Source organism: Typopeltis vanoorti, chromosome 14 (assembly GCF_054136105.1).
Source record: "Typopeltis vanoorti isolate ZY-2024b chromosome 14, IOZ_Tvanoo_1.0, whole genome shotgun sequence".
Classification (NCBI taxonomy): Eukaryota; Metazoa; Arthropoda; class Arachnida; order Uropygi; family Thelyphonidae; genus Typopeltis; species Typopeltis vanoorti.
In genome coordinates this window covers 61,091,235-61,109,736 of record NC_143562.1, presented here as the reverse complement: position 1 = coordinate 61,109,736, position 18,502 = coordinate 61,091,235, and the positions used below count along the sequence as shown (strand labels likewise).

At 34.2% G+C, this 18,502-nt stretch overlaps 1 protein-coding gene across 1 annotated transcript in view; it reads right to left on the bottom strand.

The window, feature by feature from the left end:
• Positions 1 to 18,502, bottom strand: part of Polr3D (RNA polymerase III subunit C53) — a 90,883-nt gene that overhangs the window by 8,328 nt on the left and 64,053 nt on the right. The window contains exon 8 of the mRNA XM_090403914.1: positions 1,666 to 1,760. Within this exon, the coding sequence (XP_090260040.1) occupies positions 1,666 to 1,760 (95 nt within the window). The remainder of the gene's footprint in view (positions 1 to 1,665; positions 1,761 to 18,502) is intronic.

Sequence of the window (18,502 nt, the reverse complement as noted above, 5' to 3'; positions counted from 1 at the left end):
AAAGTTTGCGCCTGAAAGTATCTTCAGGACTGGGGTAAAGTGGTACAACACCGGGCAACTCCTTGCAAAGGTGAAGCAAGCAACCAACACTCCTATCTCAGTATCTCCCATAATGCAAAACACATCTCCTTGCGGATATGTATAATGTTATGCATTAAGGGAAGGGCCACTACCCAGACTAGTTTTGACCTTTATTGAGGTCTCTTCATTGGGAGCCAGGCCCAAGTTTGGCAGCTCCTATAGGAGGAGATGACCTTGCTAATGCTTTTGCCTGGTATCTCCACTTGGGCCTGGCTCCCACTGAAGAGACCTCAATAAAGGTCGAAACTAGTCTGGGTAGTGACCCTTCCCTTAATGCATAACATTATACATATCTGCAAGGAGATGTGTTTTGCATTATGGGAGATACTGAGATAGGAGTGATGGTAGCTTGCTTCACCTTTGCAAGGAGTTGCCCGGTGTTGTACCACTTTACCCCAGTCCTGAAGATACTTTCAGGCACAAACTTTGTTTGCACACACTTGGATAAAGGATTAAACTAAATTTATTATAGTCTGACCAAGTGAAAAATAAACTTTCAAACCAGGCTAAAAGTATACAATACATTAGCCCTACCAGTCTTAATGTATGGAAGCGAAATCTGGACAATAAACAAAAAGACAAACAAAGATTAACAACAGCAGAAATGAAGTTTATGAGAAAAACTGCAAAGTATACCCTATTTGATCACAAAAGAAACGAAGATATTATGAAAGAATTAAACCAAGAACCAGTAATAGAAAAAATTAAAAAATATAAACATAAATGGATGGAACATGTTCAAAGAAAGAAAACAGAAAGATTACCAAAACAAGCCTTAAAGTACAAGCCATTAGGAAAAAGAAAACCAGGGCGTCCTCTTAAATGATTCAACGATGACTTCTAAGGCCAGAATAGGCCTAAATCCTTGATACACATGATGATGATGAATGATTTCTGTATATTACTGAAGCTTCTGAAGAACAGTTTCTTTCATTAAAAACATTGCTTCCAAGCATGCAAAATTTTTAATTCTTTTCTGGAATTTATTGTTTAATTTAAGAGTTGTTTTATTCACATCAAGTCCAACTTTTTCAGCTGTAATATTATATAATTCTTCTAATTTGCTTGTATACTAGTGTGTTCTGATATTAAAACTTTTACTGCGATCTTCCATTTTATACCTCTCCTTTTAACATTTTTTTTCATAATCCAATCAACGATTATGTAACTATCTCACACCAGTTCTTATCTCAAACCATTCTGATGTTGCTTGCTGTGAAATAGCACAACTTTTACTTTCTCTATACACTTCTCTTATTCTCACATTTATCAGGAATTTCAATAATTATCCATAATGTTCCTCTATTAGAGCTGTGTCACATTAATTTATAGTTCTGAATTATAAATGTTTAGTCTCAAAGTATTATTAAAAATCTCCTACTTTTCTTACAAATGGATAATTGATTCTGAGTGGCTTCTACAGATATAATTGTATATTCAGAGTAGCAATTTTTATTACATTAAAATTACTAAAGCATAACAAATTATAAGCATCCAATTAAGTCTTAAAATTGAAGAGCATTCACTATACTTCTCCAATTTAATTGTTATTATGTCCTTAAAAATTATTTACTATTATAATACCTTTGGTTTTGAAGTACTAGCCTCATCATTTGCCTCTTGATTCTCTGGAATTCCAGGTAAGCAGTCAGGGAATTGAAATAATATAAATGTCCCATCTGGAGAAAAAAAAAATCACCAAAAATATAGTTTTCAATGAAACATTTACAAATATGTTTTTACTTTTACGTGAAAATTTGCATTGTTAAATGATAGAATACTAGCTGATATTACTGACATGTCATATGAAGCTGATAAAAAAGTGAAACTTTGGAATGGCAAAAGTTCACCTGACATTCAGTGCAGTTAGCCTAGTGGCTATGCACTTCACAACCATGTGCCTGGGGAAGGAGTGTCCTAGGTTTGATTCCCATCGATGACATGAGGAGTTTAAGGATCTTTCTCAGCCATAGCCAAGTTAGCTAGTCTTGGGTGTGGACAGCAGGGTTCCCCCCCCCCCAATTTATGTAGGGTTTTTCATTCTGCAAGCAGGCAAACTGGCCCTGTGAACACAGGCTACAGTACTTAATCCCTCATTAGGAGGGGCTCGATTGGTCCTAAGGGGTGGTCGAGGAGCAGGGGGAACCCCACACAAATAAAAAAAATTTGACATTCAAGCAACAATAAGCAGAGTCTGAAGTGTTCTTAGAATATGTAACTTAACTTAAATGCAAAGAACAGCAGAGATAAATCAACATTGCACCACCAACACTAACCATTTCAAAGTTCACACACCAACTAATGAATTGTTACCTATAATTTTTTTTATGCAGTTACCATAGTAATGCTGCTACGAGAATTGTTTCCAAAATCAGGTTATAAACTGGGTCCTAAACAGGTGTAAATATTGAGAATATTGCAAACTTTGATAAAGATAACTCAAGTGATTTGTTAGCTTTCAGACGTATACAATGAGTCCATTGTTATTTTAGTAGTGTAGTCAGATAAAGCTGACCTTATAGCTCAAGAATGAACGAGCAAAGCTAATGATATTGGTCATCTAAATAGAATGAAAAGGTCAGAAAACAGGTGTTGATATCAATATGACAAAGAAAAAAAACAGAGGAAGATAATGATTGTGGATTGTTGTAGTTAGAAATGCCCTAGAAGACAAAAATACAAAATCTAACAATACTGAAGTACTGACTTGATTTAAGCCACTTCAGACCACCTAGTTTATGCAACTTGGATAAGCCATAAATTCTAGGTGGGTTTGCACAGTATGTTTTTAGTTTTTGAACTGTATTCAAATCATAAGAAAATACATATCTAATAAAGATTTAAGTTTATTTAGTTGACTCTTAGTGGAGAGGTCTGCTGATTAACATAAACTTCCATAACGAACTCTTTCCCATCTGGAAATCATCATTAAAGACAAAATTAGGACTATACCATGCAACCAGTAGATCCATCTTCTTGTATTCTCAAACCTGGACAATAAACATCAAAAAAAAAAAAAAAAAAACTAAGTTCTAATTAACTCCTTTGGAACTACATTTCAGATTGATCCTTGGATGGACCATGTAACTACTGTGCTGAATCTGGCTAAGCAAGAACCACTTGTAAATATAGTCAAAAAACTACAACTCAGACATGCTGAAGTCTCACCCTTTTTTTGGAATCCTTCATCCTGTACAAACCAGAAGATGGCAATCACAGTAGAGGAAGACCGTGCAAACAATTGTGGCAATACATATATGAAACCATCAACAAGCTGAACTGTAAAACTCCATCTGACATCTACCAGTTAGCCAGAGAGACTTGGAAGACCATAATTTGCAATCGTTAATTTTTAATGTAAATCCTTTTCACATTGTATCATATTGTGAATAAACTATGATAATGAGCCATATATTCGTTTTCCATTTATAATCAGAAAAGTCAGAAATAACAGTAATATTGCCTTTCACCGCTTTAGTTATAACATTTTTATTATGTTCTTCACCATTACTTCAAAAAAGAAATTTCTATAATTAAAGAAACTCCTTTCTCAATGGTTACAACCCCACACAGTAGAGACAATTAATAAACATTTTTCTTCAATCTCTATTAGAAGATAAGACATACAGAATTACCATCCTGTAAATTAGAGGCATTTCAGAGTGAATTTCTTGCATCTTAAAAAGGTTGAATATTTCCACAACTTTCAAGCCTACAACTGAATCAGCTCATTGATGCCATCTCCAAAAGATAAAATTGCATCTCTACTGCTACTGGAGTCTATTAAGTCCCATGCAACTTTGGACAAACAGGCTGATCTGTTTCTATATGCCTTCCTGAACACCAATCCTACATTTCCTCCAAGAAACAGAACTCGGGTCTAGCAGAACATGGAATTACTAATACTAGCCACAGGATCCAAAGGATCCTGTGGCTAAATTACATTTATTCTCACATAAATATTTGCATCTTTTTAAAGAGAGTGCCAAAGTACTTTGGCATTACCTGAATCTCAACCTTAACAATGGACTCAATCTTAATAATTAAATGCCAAAAATCTGGGAATATAAGTTTTTTATTATTATTATTACATGTACACATATGTTTTAATTTTTTTTTTTTTAAATCACATGCGCACACACACACACACTTCAATTGACTATTAGAATCAGTTTTTAACTTGGCTATCTCACAACTGCATAAAAGCAGATTCCATTCTCTATATACCTTCATTCTTGTTTAATTTCCAACTATTACACTGATAATCCACGATATGCGAATCGAAATATCTCTAGTTAATCTATCTTAAATATTTTTTAATTGTGTCTACATGCAACTTATAAAGACCCAGAGTAAGACCAAGATCTACTCAGATTGATAGTCAAAAGTACCTTAGAACAGCGCTTCCCAAACTGTGGGCCGCGGCCATCCTTCGGGGCCATAGGTTTTGTTGAGGGGGGGGGGGGGCATGAAATAATGAAAACAAATCGAAAATGTTTTAAGAGCAAGTAGATTTTTTGTTATCTTAAAAGAAACATACTTAATTTTTATTATTTCTTTTTTGTTATTTTTTATATTTTAATGGAAAAATCACACATTGGTGCGGGTTCACAAATTTTGCTTCCTGCATATTTCGGCACTTAATGAATATTAGTAAATATATACTTATTCGTATAAGTTTCATTTCAAAAGTAGAAATCTAAGAATTGCAGTTTAAAATATTTCACCTGATATTGGTGTTACAGTATTGAAACACATCCATCATATTAAATTGTTATTAAACTTATTTTATGTTTTTAATTCTTTCTTTATTACTAATCATTTTACGTTTCATGTGCTTATACTGCAAATGTACAATAACAAGAGCTCTATCTATATAAAAATGTGAGATAATGTGCCATGTCAAATGTGTATGTAAGACACTAAAAATGTAATATTTGCATTTGATTTTTGCAATATTCACTTGTGTATGTTTTGTATTGAATATAAATATTATAATAATGTCTATATTACAATTTTTTTTTACAATTATTATAAATATTACAATTACAAAAAAATTTTACAAATATTACAATTATAATATAAATATCATAATAATATATGTCTATATTACAATTTTTTTTTGAGGGGGGGGGGGCCGTGAAATATTTTAATTTTTCCAAAGGGAGCCCTGACATCCAGAAGTTGAAATGTGAACAGTGCTCTTCAGAATTTTCTGTGGCTCATGGTGGACGTTCGGACATAAAAAATCACTTGACAAATTTTATGACCGATGTCTTTCTTACATTGAGCTTTGGGAAAACAGTTTTGGTAGAGCAGAAACTTTTACTTGGATAAACAACGAATTAACTTGGTCGGAAATTGAAGCCTCAGGTGAAAAAATTAATGAAACTCTTGCAAATAATGCAATAAACATGGATGAACTGGTGATTGCAAAAACTTTTTAATAATAAGTTATGTTCAGTTAAGAGTAATTAAAAATTATTACTACGAAATGTTGTTTTTTGTTAACCACTCCGTTATTTAGCCTTTAGAATCATAAGTACTTAGCGAAGAAGGCATTACTTTCTGTTTTGAGCAAACTCTCAAAAATGTCCCGGTTTGATAAAAAAATTTTATGGTAAGTTTACCGATACATATCAGGAATATTCTAATTATCTTTTTATTTTATAATTACTTTACAAATAAAAAAACAAGTGTTAAAGAAAATGGTTACAAGAGATTATTTTATCACATGTAAATGATTGTAACAGAGAAACATATTTTCTGAATTACAATGGCCAACAAATTTAAACTTGGAGTTGAAACTTTTTTTTTTTTTTTGAAATCCAGACTGCAATCCAATAAAATACCATTGTGCAATTTTTTTAAATAGATATTAGATGCTTTTCATAGGTTTTAAATTATTTTGTCAGGAATACTTGTACTAGTATGTAAAATTCTAGTACAAGTACTAGAATTTTACATGCCACTTCTGCAGCTCTCAAAGCATAGAATAACAGCAGTTTTAAAATCAATGGAGGCAAGGTTTGACATATATTCAGGTCTTTTTGCCCACCTGGTTGGTTGAGCTTTAATGAGTACCTGCTCTCCAAACATCAGGGTTTGAATCCTGACATGTGTGCTAATATTTGTGAATGTCTTTAAGGTGGCAGATGAATTTCATCGATTGGTATACGAGAGATCCATTCCACTTAATGCAGGCATGAAGTAGCTTAAAAAAAATTCCATGTTTGGTCTTTAGAAGGTTTCCAGAATAAGTAAAATAATAAATAAATGAAAAATTCTCCATATGCTGCAACAACTGCCAAGTTCTATACCTGCTTAATAATCCTCTTTAGGATCACCATTCTAGATCACGTTCACTTAAATTGCAAAAGCTGTAAAGATTTGACTTATTACACTGTTCTATGGAATGCCACAAATATTATTATCCTGCATATAGGTATTACGAAATCAAAATGGAAATACCACGGTTATACTGGAAATAATAGGTCTTTAATATATGATGCTACAGCTACTGAACAGACTAAACTAACAGAAACGGTTAATTGTAGCTGTAAATAAAGATAATGGAAAAGCAGAAATAGATGTGAGTATTCTCTTAAGAAACTTCAGAAATCAGATAACAGAATATCTGAATGCTATTAAAGCAGAAATTAAAAGAGAACTCCACAATAAGAAAGGAACTGGAAGATCAAATTTGCATGCAGTGAAAAACAAATCAGAATTTTCTATCAAAAATGCAGAATTAACAAATGAAATTAAATTATTGAAGCTGCAGTTAAACAAATTGAAATGAGAGGTTAATGAAATTCAGGTTGAACAATGCTGAAATAAACAGCTTAACAGTAGTTCAAAATGAAATTATAACTGAAAAATTAGTAAACCCGCTAGGAGTTGAAAGATATGACATCATCCATGCCCACAGAGTACCCACCAAAAGGTAAACACACATCAAGAAAATTGTCATAATTTTCTTGATGTGTGTTTACCTTGAACTGATAACAAAGCCAGTGTCCATCTATAAAGATGGACACTGGCTTTGTTATCAGGCAAAGCAAAATACAGCAAGTGGTCAGTTAAGTATGTGTGGGTAAGAGACGGTAAATTGTTCACGACGAAAGATCACACAAAAGTGTTATGGATAAAATACTAGGTAAAATCAACAAACACAATCAAAAGAAATCAGAAATCTAAATGCTATCTAACTTTGAACAAATAAAAGAAAGCTGACCTAAATGGGCATAAGAAAGCACTTGAATAACCTGGATCTAGGTGTGACTGTCAACTGTAAAACTGCCAACCTTTGTATAAACATTTTCTGATACTACTTCATACTATGTAAATAATAGATCATTAAGGTTAAATTTCAATAATTTAAAGTTGCTCTTCTCTGAAATTGAACAATGTAAAGATATACTAGTACTAAGTGAAATATGGATCAAACAACTTGAAACTGACTGATGTTGTCTCTCGTCAGTTATAATACTTTACGTCACTGTCGGGACTATAACTATTCAGGTTAGCCCTGAACAGCTATAATTAATCCTGTACACTAAAGAAATATTTTTCATTTATATAAATTCGAATATGCCCAGTATTGAAACTGTGATGATATATAACAGGGTAATAAATGCACTCAATATTTGCCATATACCATGCACATGATGGCCAAATTGATATATTTTTAACTGAATTAAATTAAATAATACCAAACAACATTAAAACATAATAATGTTATACTAGTCGGTGATATAAATTTAGATTCATATAAGAACAATAGCAAAATTGAACAATATAAAAATACTGTATCTTCATATGGATTTTTTTGCATACATAAATGGCAGTACAAGAGATGCAAACAATTAGCAAGTCATCATCACATATTTATAAGAAATACAATGTTCTATGAGATATTCTCCTCCTTAGGCTCTCCAACTCTCTTCCAACTCCTGGAGCCGAGAGTTGGAAGCTCCATAACATAAAAATTACGTCACGACTCTGACCAATAGAAGACGACACAAGTACACCAAAGACATGACATGGCATTTATAACACCTAACTGATATGACATGGCATCCACTCCTCCCTCCCGAGTTCCGAAAACGAAGCCTGTCGAAATGGCTAACACCCTGACTTTCTCCCTAATCCCTCTTCTTCCCCCAAAAAATAACTTTTATCTTCAGATCTTTCTCTTACCCCCCCCTCCCAAACGCTCTCTACCCACCCTTAATAATAATATTATACATATAAAAAAACCTGGGTTTTTTCAAATAACTCCCACACCTTCCCAGAAACCCCCTCCCCTCCTTTAACAGCAGATGAAGGCACATCGCCAGGATAAGGAGACAGAAGACAATATCCAAAAAAGGTATGTCCAAATTTTCCCTCCTTTTTTATTTTTCATGTTAGTTTTATAACACTTCAGTAATGCCCTAAGTTTTTGGGTAAAGAGCCAATGACATTGAAAAAAAGGGGCACTCCTAGACGAAAGTAGGCTATATTAGCTATTAAAATAATAGTTTATTTTAGAGGAGTAACATGGGAATTTTATAGGTATTATTTCCCAGAAATAATACCTATAAAATAAGTAAAGAATTTGAGTCTCCATATTGACAGCAACTGAAATGGAACTCCCGTATCTCATTTTTAAGATTCTCATACTGTTTGTGGGTAAATTTTTCACTGTGATATGGCATCATATATCAAGTTGGAGATTACTACAATTGACTTCTTTTGATACAAATACAAAATATAATTAGAGTTATAATCATTACTAATTTCTTCGCATATTTGACAGTGACCTGTTTGCCATTACAGAAACGATCTATATAGTTGTATACAATACATAAGAAACAGCATTATAAATGTTTCTGTAATTAATGCAAATTATGGTTTACACAGTGGCCAGAACTTGCTGGTAAGGCAAACAAAGAAATTTTTAAAATCTTTTGAGCAACGAGCAGCTACAATAAACCATCTGGTGAAATAACCTCTCTAACATCAGAATATGCTTTTAGAAAAAGATGGAGATAACTATCTCGTGAGGATAAATAATGTTGACATTTATTTTAAACATATATCATAAGAAATTATTCTAAATATTACATATGTCTCAAGTATATGCTGTATATTACATGTGCTCTAGGGTGACCAACTCTCCCGTATTTCCCAGGAACTCACGTATTTTAGCTAATTTTTTTGGATCATCCCGGCTCCCATATTGATCTTCAAATACTCCAGTACATAATCAATCATTGTCATTAATTTTTCAATGTATATTATAACTACCAAATACAATTTGACACTAATATCAATAGTTTGGAAAATTCTAATCGACAATTCTGTTCCAGCCAACTAGGTGAATATACATGGGTGTTCTGGCAAAGATTTTATATCGTTGTGTTGATCTTGTAATCTTTGGTGCCATTTTAATAATCGATATCCATTCGGAATAATCAAATCATTGGTAACGATTTTCGATATACACTTCCAGATTTTGTTTGTCTGTTTCCTATCTTGCGTTCTTACCAGCCGTTGTGTCTGCATTCATTCTCAAAGTATTTTCAGTATCCTTGAACATCGAGTGCCATAGTATATTTTCGTGATAGATAGTAAAGGTGAAACGGAAATAATAATGTAAAAAGGCAACCAAAAACGAAATGTAAATATCTGTGTTTTTATCTGACGAAATGGGAAGAACAGTACTCGTGGCTAAAACCCATGCCATCCAATGTTCACAAAGCTAATTGTATATTATATAAAAATGACTTCAGTATTGCCCATTGGGGTAATAATGACTGCAAACAACAAGTGCCATAGTATATTTTCGTGATGGATAATGATAGTGAAATGGAAAGTAATAATGTAAAAACGCCATCAAAAAAGAAATGTAAATATTTGTGTGTTTATCTGAAGAAATGGGAAGAACAGTACTCGTGGCTAAAACCCATGCCACCCAACGTTCACAAAGCTAATTGTATATTATGTAAACATGACTTCAGTATTGCCCATGGGGGTAATAATGACTGCAAGCAATATTCTAGCACTGAAGGACACAAACGAAGAGAGAAAGATGTGAAGACTTCTTCGAATTTGAACCTCTTTTTCGGTAACACAAGTAAGAACTTAAACAACACTGCAGGTGAGCTAGTGTTAGTTTTTCACATTGTAAAACACATCAATTATAGAAGCATGGGTTGTGCAAATAAGCTATCAAGAGACATTTTCTAAAGTGTGCAGGATTTTATCAATGTTTTAAAAGACCCTTCAAAAACCAGCAATTTCTTTTCGATCACAACTGATGCCTCGAACCATAAAAATAGAAAGATGTTTCCTCTAGTTGCGAGATATTCTGACCCTCTAAGTGGCATAAAAAACAGGTTCCTGGACTTCATTGAGCAAGCTGATGAGACAGCTAACTCCATTCATAGCATGATAAAGTCTTCCCTTGATGAGCATAATTTAGATGTAAAAAATGCTACTTCATATTGTGCAGATAATGCACATGTGAATTACAGGAAACATAATTCTGTAATGAAGCTGCTCACAGAAGACAATGAAAACATGGTTAAAGCAAACTGGTGCAATCATATTTTGCATAATGCAACCAAACATGCCTCTGATGGATTGGATATTGAAATGATAGTTTTAAAAATTTATGGACACTTTGCAGTATCTGCAAAAAGAAGAGAAGAATTAAAATCATTCTTTGATTTTCTTGAAGCAGAATGGTCTGAAATTCTTTGTCATGTTCCTACTCGGTGGCTTTCTTTGACATCAGCTGTAGACAGGTTAATAAAGAACTGGTTACCTATTAAGAGTTATTTTAAAAGTGTCAACGACTGTCCAAAAATCTTGAAAAAGCAATTCAGTGATGAGATCCAGAAAATGAGTGTGTTGTTGAAGTATACCTTAATTTTTTTTCCAACATTGGTGCTATACTTGTTCAAGTTGCCAAAGATCTTAGTATCACTGAATGCTACAGTATAATGCAATGTTTAGGTAGTAAACTTCAATCAGAAGATAAAGGACAGTTTTTTTGGTAATGCCATTGAAAAGATTTTAAACTGTATGACCCCAGCCCTACAAAAAAAAAGATGATTTTGTTAGTTTTTACTGTTCATTGTACAAGTACATTTCCAAGAATTTTGATTTATTTGATGCAAATCCCATCCATTGTCTTGTGTCCCTAAATTTGCTGGACAGTGAACCATCTTTCAGGCATTTGCAACCCATTGTTCAAAAATTTCATATTGATATTGTAAATGAAGAGACAATCTGTATGAAGAGTTTTATAGTGCAGTGAGTGTTGTGAATATGGTGAAATCATGAAGTAATGAACAAAAGTGGGTGAATATATTTACTGAATTAAATAACAAGAAAATCAATGTTCCAAATCTTGGTAAAATTTTAAGCTTTTGTGTTAAGTATTCCAGGCTCAAATGCCCACACTGAGGGAACATTCTCAATGATGAACAATAAATAGACAGATCAGAGAAATCAAAGTAGCTTAGAATTAATTAAATTAGAACTAATGGTAGTGATCAATTTTGATTATGATTCTTGTGGAAAGGCTTAGATGTTGGTTATACATTCTTACTAAATAGCTCAAGGAAATTACAACGTACAATAGAATATACATTAAAATAAATTTTAATACACTTCCAATATTTCAAGTGACCAAGAAGTTGGTCACTTCTTGGCCTGTAGAAGTCACTAACAAATTAAAACCGTTTAACTCCATACCCTCCCGTATATATGGACTCCCAAAAATACATAAAGAAAATGTGTCATTACGCCCCATAGTGGATGGCATTGATTCCCCCACATACAAACTAGCTAAACATTTGGCCAAAGCCCTCATACACTATACTGGCAACACACCTTCACACATAAAAAACTCAGCCCACTTCAAAGTCAGCATAGAAAACCTTACACTCAAACACACTGACTTAACGGTCAGTTTTGATGTCTCCTCCCTATTCACAAATGTCCCACTCAAAGAATCCTTAGAGCTAATCCAAGCTAAATTTCCTCCTGATATCTCATCCCTATTTCAGTTCACAATGAACTCAGGCTATTTTGTTTGGCAAAGAAAATTCTACAAACAAATAGAGGGGACAGCCATGGGTTCTCCGCTCTCCCCACCCTTAGCCAACTTTTATATGGACACTTTTGAAGAGAAAGCCTTAAACTATGCCCCACAAAAACCAACCATATGGCTTCGTTATGTTGATGATGTGTTCACTATTTGGCCACATGGCTCCAATGCACTCCTCTCCTTCCTAACACACTTAAACAACCAACACCCCAGAATCAAGTTCACCCTGGAAGAAGAAAAAAAACAACTGCCTTCCTTTCTTAGACACACTAGTCACCTGCCAGCCTGATGGAACCTTGGTTTTCTCAGTTTATAGAAAACCCACACATACAGGCAGATACATTCACCAACAATCCATACCCCCCCCCCCACCTCTCATAATATGGAGTCATTAAGACACTTCACAACAGGGCTAAACTTATCTGTTCAAATGACAATGCCCTAACCATAGAACTAAACCACATTCTCAACACTTTCTCAGCCAATGGCTATCCCCCCAAAAAAATCCAAAACATAATGAAACCAATAACCCCCCCCCCCCCCGCAACAAGGATTACTCTAAATCCATCAACCATTCCCTATATCTGAGGCACCTTGGAAAAAAATTATAAAAATCCTAAACAAACATGACTTAACTTCTTGTTACAGACCTTATAAAAAAACGGCATCCCTTATCCGCTCTACTAAAGACCAACCTCCCCCCCCCAGACCTACCTGGTGTATACCAAGTCCCTTGCAGCTGTAAGCTGTCCTACTTTGGCTAAACAGGCAGGACAGCCAATATCAGAATTTCAGAACACAAGGACTACATCCGGTTTCACCAATACAGCCACTCTGGTCTTGCAGACCATGCACTGGATTCCCGCCATAGAATACGGTGGAAAAAAGCCACAACAATACACCATAGTAAATTCAAATACGAAAGGCTTTCATGGAATCAGCCTCAGCCCTAAGAACAATCCAAACCTGAACATGGCAACATGACGTTGCCGAAATATTGGAAGTGTGTTAAAATTTATTTTAATGTATATTCTATTGTACGTTGTAATTTCCTTAAGCTATTTAGTAAGGATTTGATTATGATTGTAAAGAGTTTTTGCAGTTTGCGCAAGGAGACAAAAAAATCAAAGCTGCTGCAGCATCTGTTGATGCTTAAATATGGATATTTTAATTGTATGTAAGTATAGTACATATAGTAACCAGTATGACTACAGCCTCAGCCCTTGGTTGCTCACACTGTACATTTTCCTTCTAGCTGTCTATTTCCATTTTCTGCTTTCTATTCCTAAATCTTTTCTTTAACTTATTGATCTCTATATTACCACTTGACCAGTAATTGTAGTTTTTTTTTTATTTTTATAATCCATATATTTCTTTAGTATCTGCTATTATTTCTTGTATTGTTATAAATACTTGTTGCATTACTTTATATTATTTTTTCGTTTGAACTACTTTTTCAGTGTTAATAAATTTCAAAATTTCAATTTTTTTTTTTTTACATAATTCCACCTACAGTACTAATGTACTATAGGTTTTAAACCATCTTTAGTAGGGAGATCACATCACTTGCATAGTAGGGATCCACATACTTTCATTACTTTTGTGAAATAGGGAACCAGGATAAAAAGCTGGTTCAATCATTGCTGATGTCTTTTAAAGTTAATTGAGCTCAGTGAATCAGGGAAAATGCTGGTATGTGACTTTTTGTGATGCCAATAATTTGAAAAGAACTAAAAGTAACTTTTAATGTGATAACATACCAAATTCAGAATCTCCTGCATATATTGGAAAATGAACCTTGTGCATCCTGTGTGGAAAGCATTTATGAAGTTGTCACCAAAATTCTTAGATATTTTTAGAATTAAGAATTCTTAGAATTACAAGGGTGGTCTGAAAAGTTCTCAGCCTAACAATGGAAAAAACGAATTTATAATTTCAAAATTATTTTTACTTTTCAACATAATTTCTCTTCAGACTAATACATTTATTCCAGTGATGCTCCAGCGCCATGATCCTGTCCCTGTAGTGGTTCTCAGTAAGATCTGCAAAATATCCCTCTACAGCTACAATCACCTCTTGATTTGAAGAAAAACACTGACCAGTGAGGAAGAGTTTTAGTTTTGGAAAGAGACAGAAGTCAGAGAGAGTCAATTCTAGGGAATAGGGTGGATGTTCCAACAATTCATAGTGCAGATCCCTTAATTTTCCCATTGCGAAAACACCTTCATGGGTGCACTGTCCTCATGAAAGATGATTTTTTTCTTCTGCTAACCGGGTCTTTTGTCACGAATTTGTTCATCTAGTCTGGTTAAAAGATCAGAATAATATTCCCCGGTTATTGTTTTACCCTTTTCAAGATAATAAATAAACAAAATGCCTTTAGCATCCCAAAACATCAATAACATGACCTTTCCTGCTGATAGAACCAACTTTGTCTTCTTTGGCACTGAACAATATTTCAATGAACAATAGGCTTCTGTCTACTGTTTTGACTGCTGTTTGGATTCTGGTGTAATGGTGAATACAAGTCTCATCCATAAAAATAAATCGACAACCAAAATCAGTTTTTATTTTTGTTAAAATGCTCCAAGCACTGTTCAGAGATTTTCATGCGAGTGTGTTTTTGATTTGCTGTGAGCAAGTGCAGCACCCATGTTGTCCAAAGCTTTTTCATTTGCAAATCTTCATGCAAAATATATCCTTCACATTCTTTTTAAATGCCTATAGTCTCAGCAATTTCACGCAATTTGACTCGCCGGTCATCGAATACCATATCGTGCACTTGATCAATAATTTCTGGTGTTGTTATCCTTTTTGGACGTCCTTCACATGGATCAACTTCAAGGCTGGTATGGCTACGTTTAAACTCGGCAGCCCATTTCTTAATTGTCGAAAACGAAGGAGAAGAGTGCCCATAAACTTTTGTGAACTTCAAATGAATATCTTTTGGCATTAAACCTTCTTTTACAAAGAATTTTATAACCGCACTATACTAAATTTCATCCATTTCAAGGGATACAAACAGCACTTTTTGCTTCAGCCAGCTGTATAAAACAAACTACTTGTTAAATGGCTTGCAATTTCACATGGATGCTTATGACACATGTACCAACTTAGAGAAAAAAGTCCTGCCAATAGTGTTGCCATCTATGGTCGAGGCCGAGAACTTTTCAGACCACCCTTGTAAAAGGAAGAGAAAGAATTCAATTATCCTGATAGGGATTTGAATTTATCTAAATAACAACCTGAACAACAACCTCATCTCCCACATTTACAAACATCCATGCCCATAATATGATTTGAACCCTCAATCTATTGAGATTCTATCCATTTGACCAACCAGGCTGACAAAAATGGATTAAACTACATTTTGGTACCTTAGTGCAAGGTTTTCAAAAAGTTCAGAAGCCAAACTTAAGATAAAAGATGAAGAAGGTGGTGAACTTGAAGCTGAAAATTATAAATAACTAGTTAATCAACTTTACAACCAACTTTGTTTACATTTTAAATTTGTGGTATTTCTTAGCATTTTTTTTTTTAAAGAAGATATTCAGGTACTTCAATTTTGGCCATTCACATTCATTTATAAAAAAAAATATATATTTTTTAAAATTTTATCACCGAACATTTAGCCATGATTCGTGTCTTGTCATACTCATAACAAAGAGTCCTCATATGTTAAAAAAAGTTCCATGTTTATATTCTGTGTCCTAAAACATACAGATTCCAACTGTTTTGATCCTAGTTATAAACTACTTGTTGACTAGTGTTATTATTCACTAGAAAACTGTAATGTGGCATATAAAAATACACTATTTGTTTATTGCCCAGATAGGAATGCTAGGTGTTATTTCCATGCTTAAAAAAACTATTCTATTTGGGAGTCTACCAACTGATATAATACTGTGGAAAATCTCATATGGCTGTTTGAGAGGAACTATCTCAACAGCATCTACTAAGGAAATCAAAAAGTCAGAAAAGATGCAGAGTTGCATTGTTATTATAAAAGGATCAGGAAGAATACAGTCCTGATGTCTTTGGTGTTGAATTAAATGAACATTTCAAGATTAGGCATACAGAGTAAACTATTAAATATCCTTACTTTGCAGCTGGTGTTGAATAAATATATAGTCAACTTTCATTATAGCAAACACCCTCATAACAACTACTGATGTCCTAATGAAACCTCGTAGGTAGAATGCTATGCTTAAAGAACTTCACTACAGGAAACTATTCCATGATCAGTATAATTTTGCTGTAGTGAGAGTTGACTGTATCTAGTTCAACTATAGAGGGATAACTAAATACTTAAGGAATTGACAGCGTACACTAGAAATATAAATTAAACCAACTTTAATATATACTTTCCACATCACATCCTTAACACTAATCCTTTGAAGGAATGCGGAGAACCGACCAGGGCTTCTGACCTAATGTCCAATCCTCACCTTCTCGTGGTGCACCCTGTTGGGTATCTACTTTGATACTGAACGAACGAGGATGGGCTGGCAATTTGGGATTTAGCCGACCAAATTGTATTCTTATTGGTTAAACCAAAATAAAAAATGATGGTACAATATGACAAAATTTCATGCCGGCTGGGGCGTCGCCCGGTTAAACAAGGCCCCCCGTTGTTTTCGCCAGGGAACCAGGGCGAACAGCGAAAAGTCAGCTACTGGAACAAATCTGAAAACAAACCCCAACTCAACATCACCAGAGTTAAAGATTGGTACTATCAACGTAAGAAGCCTGAATGGCAAAGAAATGGAGCTAGCTGAGGAATTAGATAAGTACCAGATCGACATAATAGGGGTGACTGAAACAAAAAAGACCAAAACTGGTGAGATCTTTCTGAGCAATAAATACAAAATGTTATATTCAGGCAATGACAATCAAGGAAAAGAAGGAGTAGCCATAGTATTCAACACAAAATACGAGGCTAATCTTCTTGAATGGCAGTCAGTCTCAAGTAGAGTAATGTGGGCAAATATGAGAATGGGGAAATGGACAATGAGACTTATTTGTGCCTATGGTCCCACAGAAGGTTCTACTAAGGTAGAAGTGGAAGAATTTTTTGATGCTTTAGAAAAAGCAACTGACACAATGAAAAAGGAAAAGTTGGTCCTTGTTGGGGATCTAAATAGTAGAGTAGGAAATGATTGTGAGACATACAAAAATATTTTGAGAAAATTTGGAGAAAAGAGCAAAGCTAATAATAATGGCAAATATCTGTTGGATTTCTGCTCAGGACATGGACTGGTTATTACTAACACCATGTTCCAACATAAAAATGTGCACAAATTCACATGGAGAGAAGAGGCTAGGAATAAGAAAAGTCTCATTGACTATGTTATTGTTGATAGTGATGTTTTCTCCCTGGTGCAGGACACCAGAGTGTACAGAGGATTTGAAATTGGAAGTGATCACTATTTAGTCTTGAGCAGGATAAAATTGAATTTCATATTGAAAAGAATAACATGTAAGAAAGTTTTAAAGCGAATAAAAGTTGAGCAGCTCTCAGATGTAAACTGTAGACTAAAATACAGAAATATTATTGAAAAGAAAATGAAAGAGTTTGAGAACAGGAATCAAACCTTGGAGATTCAGTGGCAAACTCTGAAGGAAACATTGATTGATTCTGCCAGAGAGGCATGTGGTGAGGTTGTGTGCAAAGATAAAAAAATCAGAACTCCCTGGTGGACACAGGAAGTTAAAGAGGCAGTGAAGGAAAAGAAGAAAGCATATCAAAAGTTCCTGGCAAATAAGTCAGCTTTTACTCTTACAGAATACAGAGACAAATGTAAGAAAGCTAAACAGTGTGTAAAACTAGCTAAACAAAAGTCATGGGAGGACTTTGGCAAGAATATAGAAAATAAATATCAAGAAGGTGGCAAAATATTCTGGAGGTTGTTGAAGAAGCTTAGGAATGGAGGAAAGAGTGCTGTAAAAGGAATTAGAGATGATAAAGGTGAAATGAAAACAGGAGAAAAAGATATCCTTGAAGTATGGAGTAATTACTTTGAAAAACTGCTAAATGAAACAAGCAGCAATGACAGCACATTGATAAAAAACACTGACCAGGCATGCAGTCAGGAATACATATCCATACTTGAAGTAGAAAAAGCCATCAAAGGCTTGAAATGTGGAAAGGCAGCAGGAGTAGATGATATTCGACCAGAAATGCTGAAGTATGGTGGTATAAGAGTCTTACAGTGGCTGCACTGCATAGTTCAGAAAGCCTGGACAGAGGGACGAATTCCCGATGATTGGAGTAGAGCTCTCATAGTACCCATATATAAAAAGGGAAATAAAACT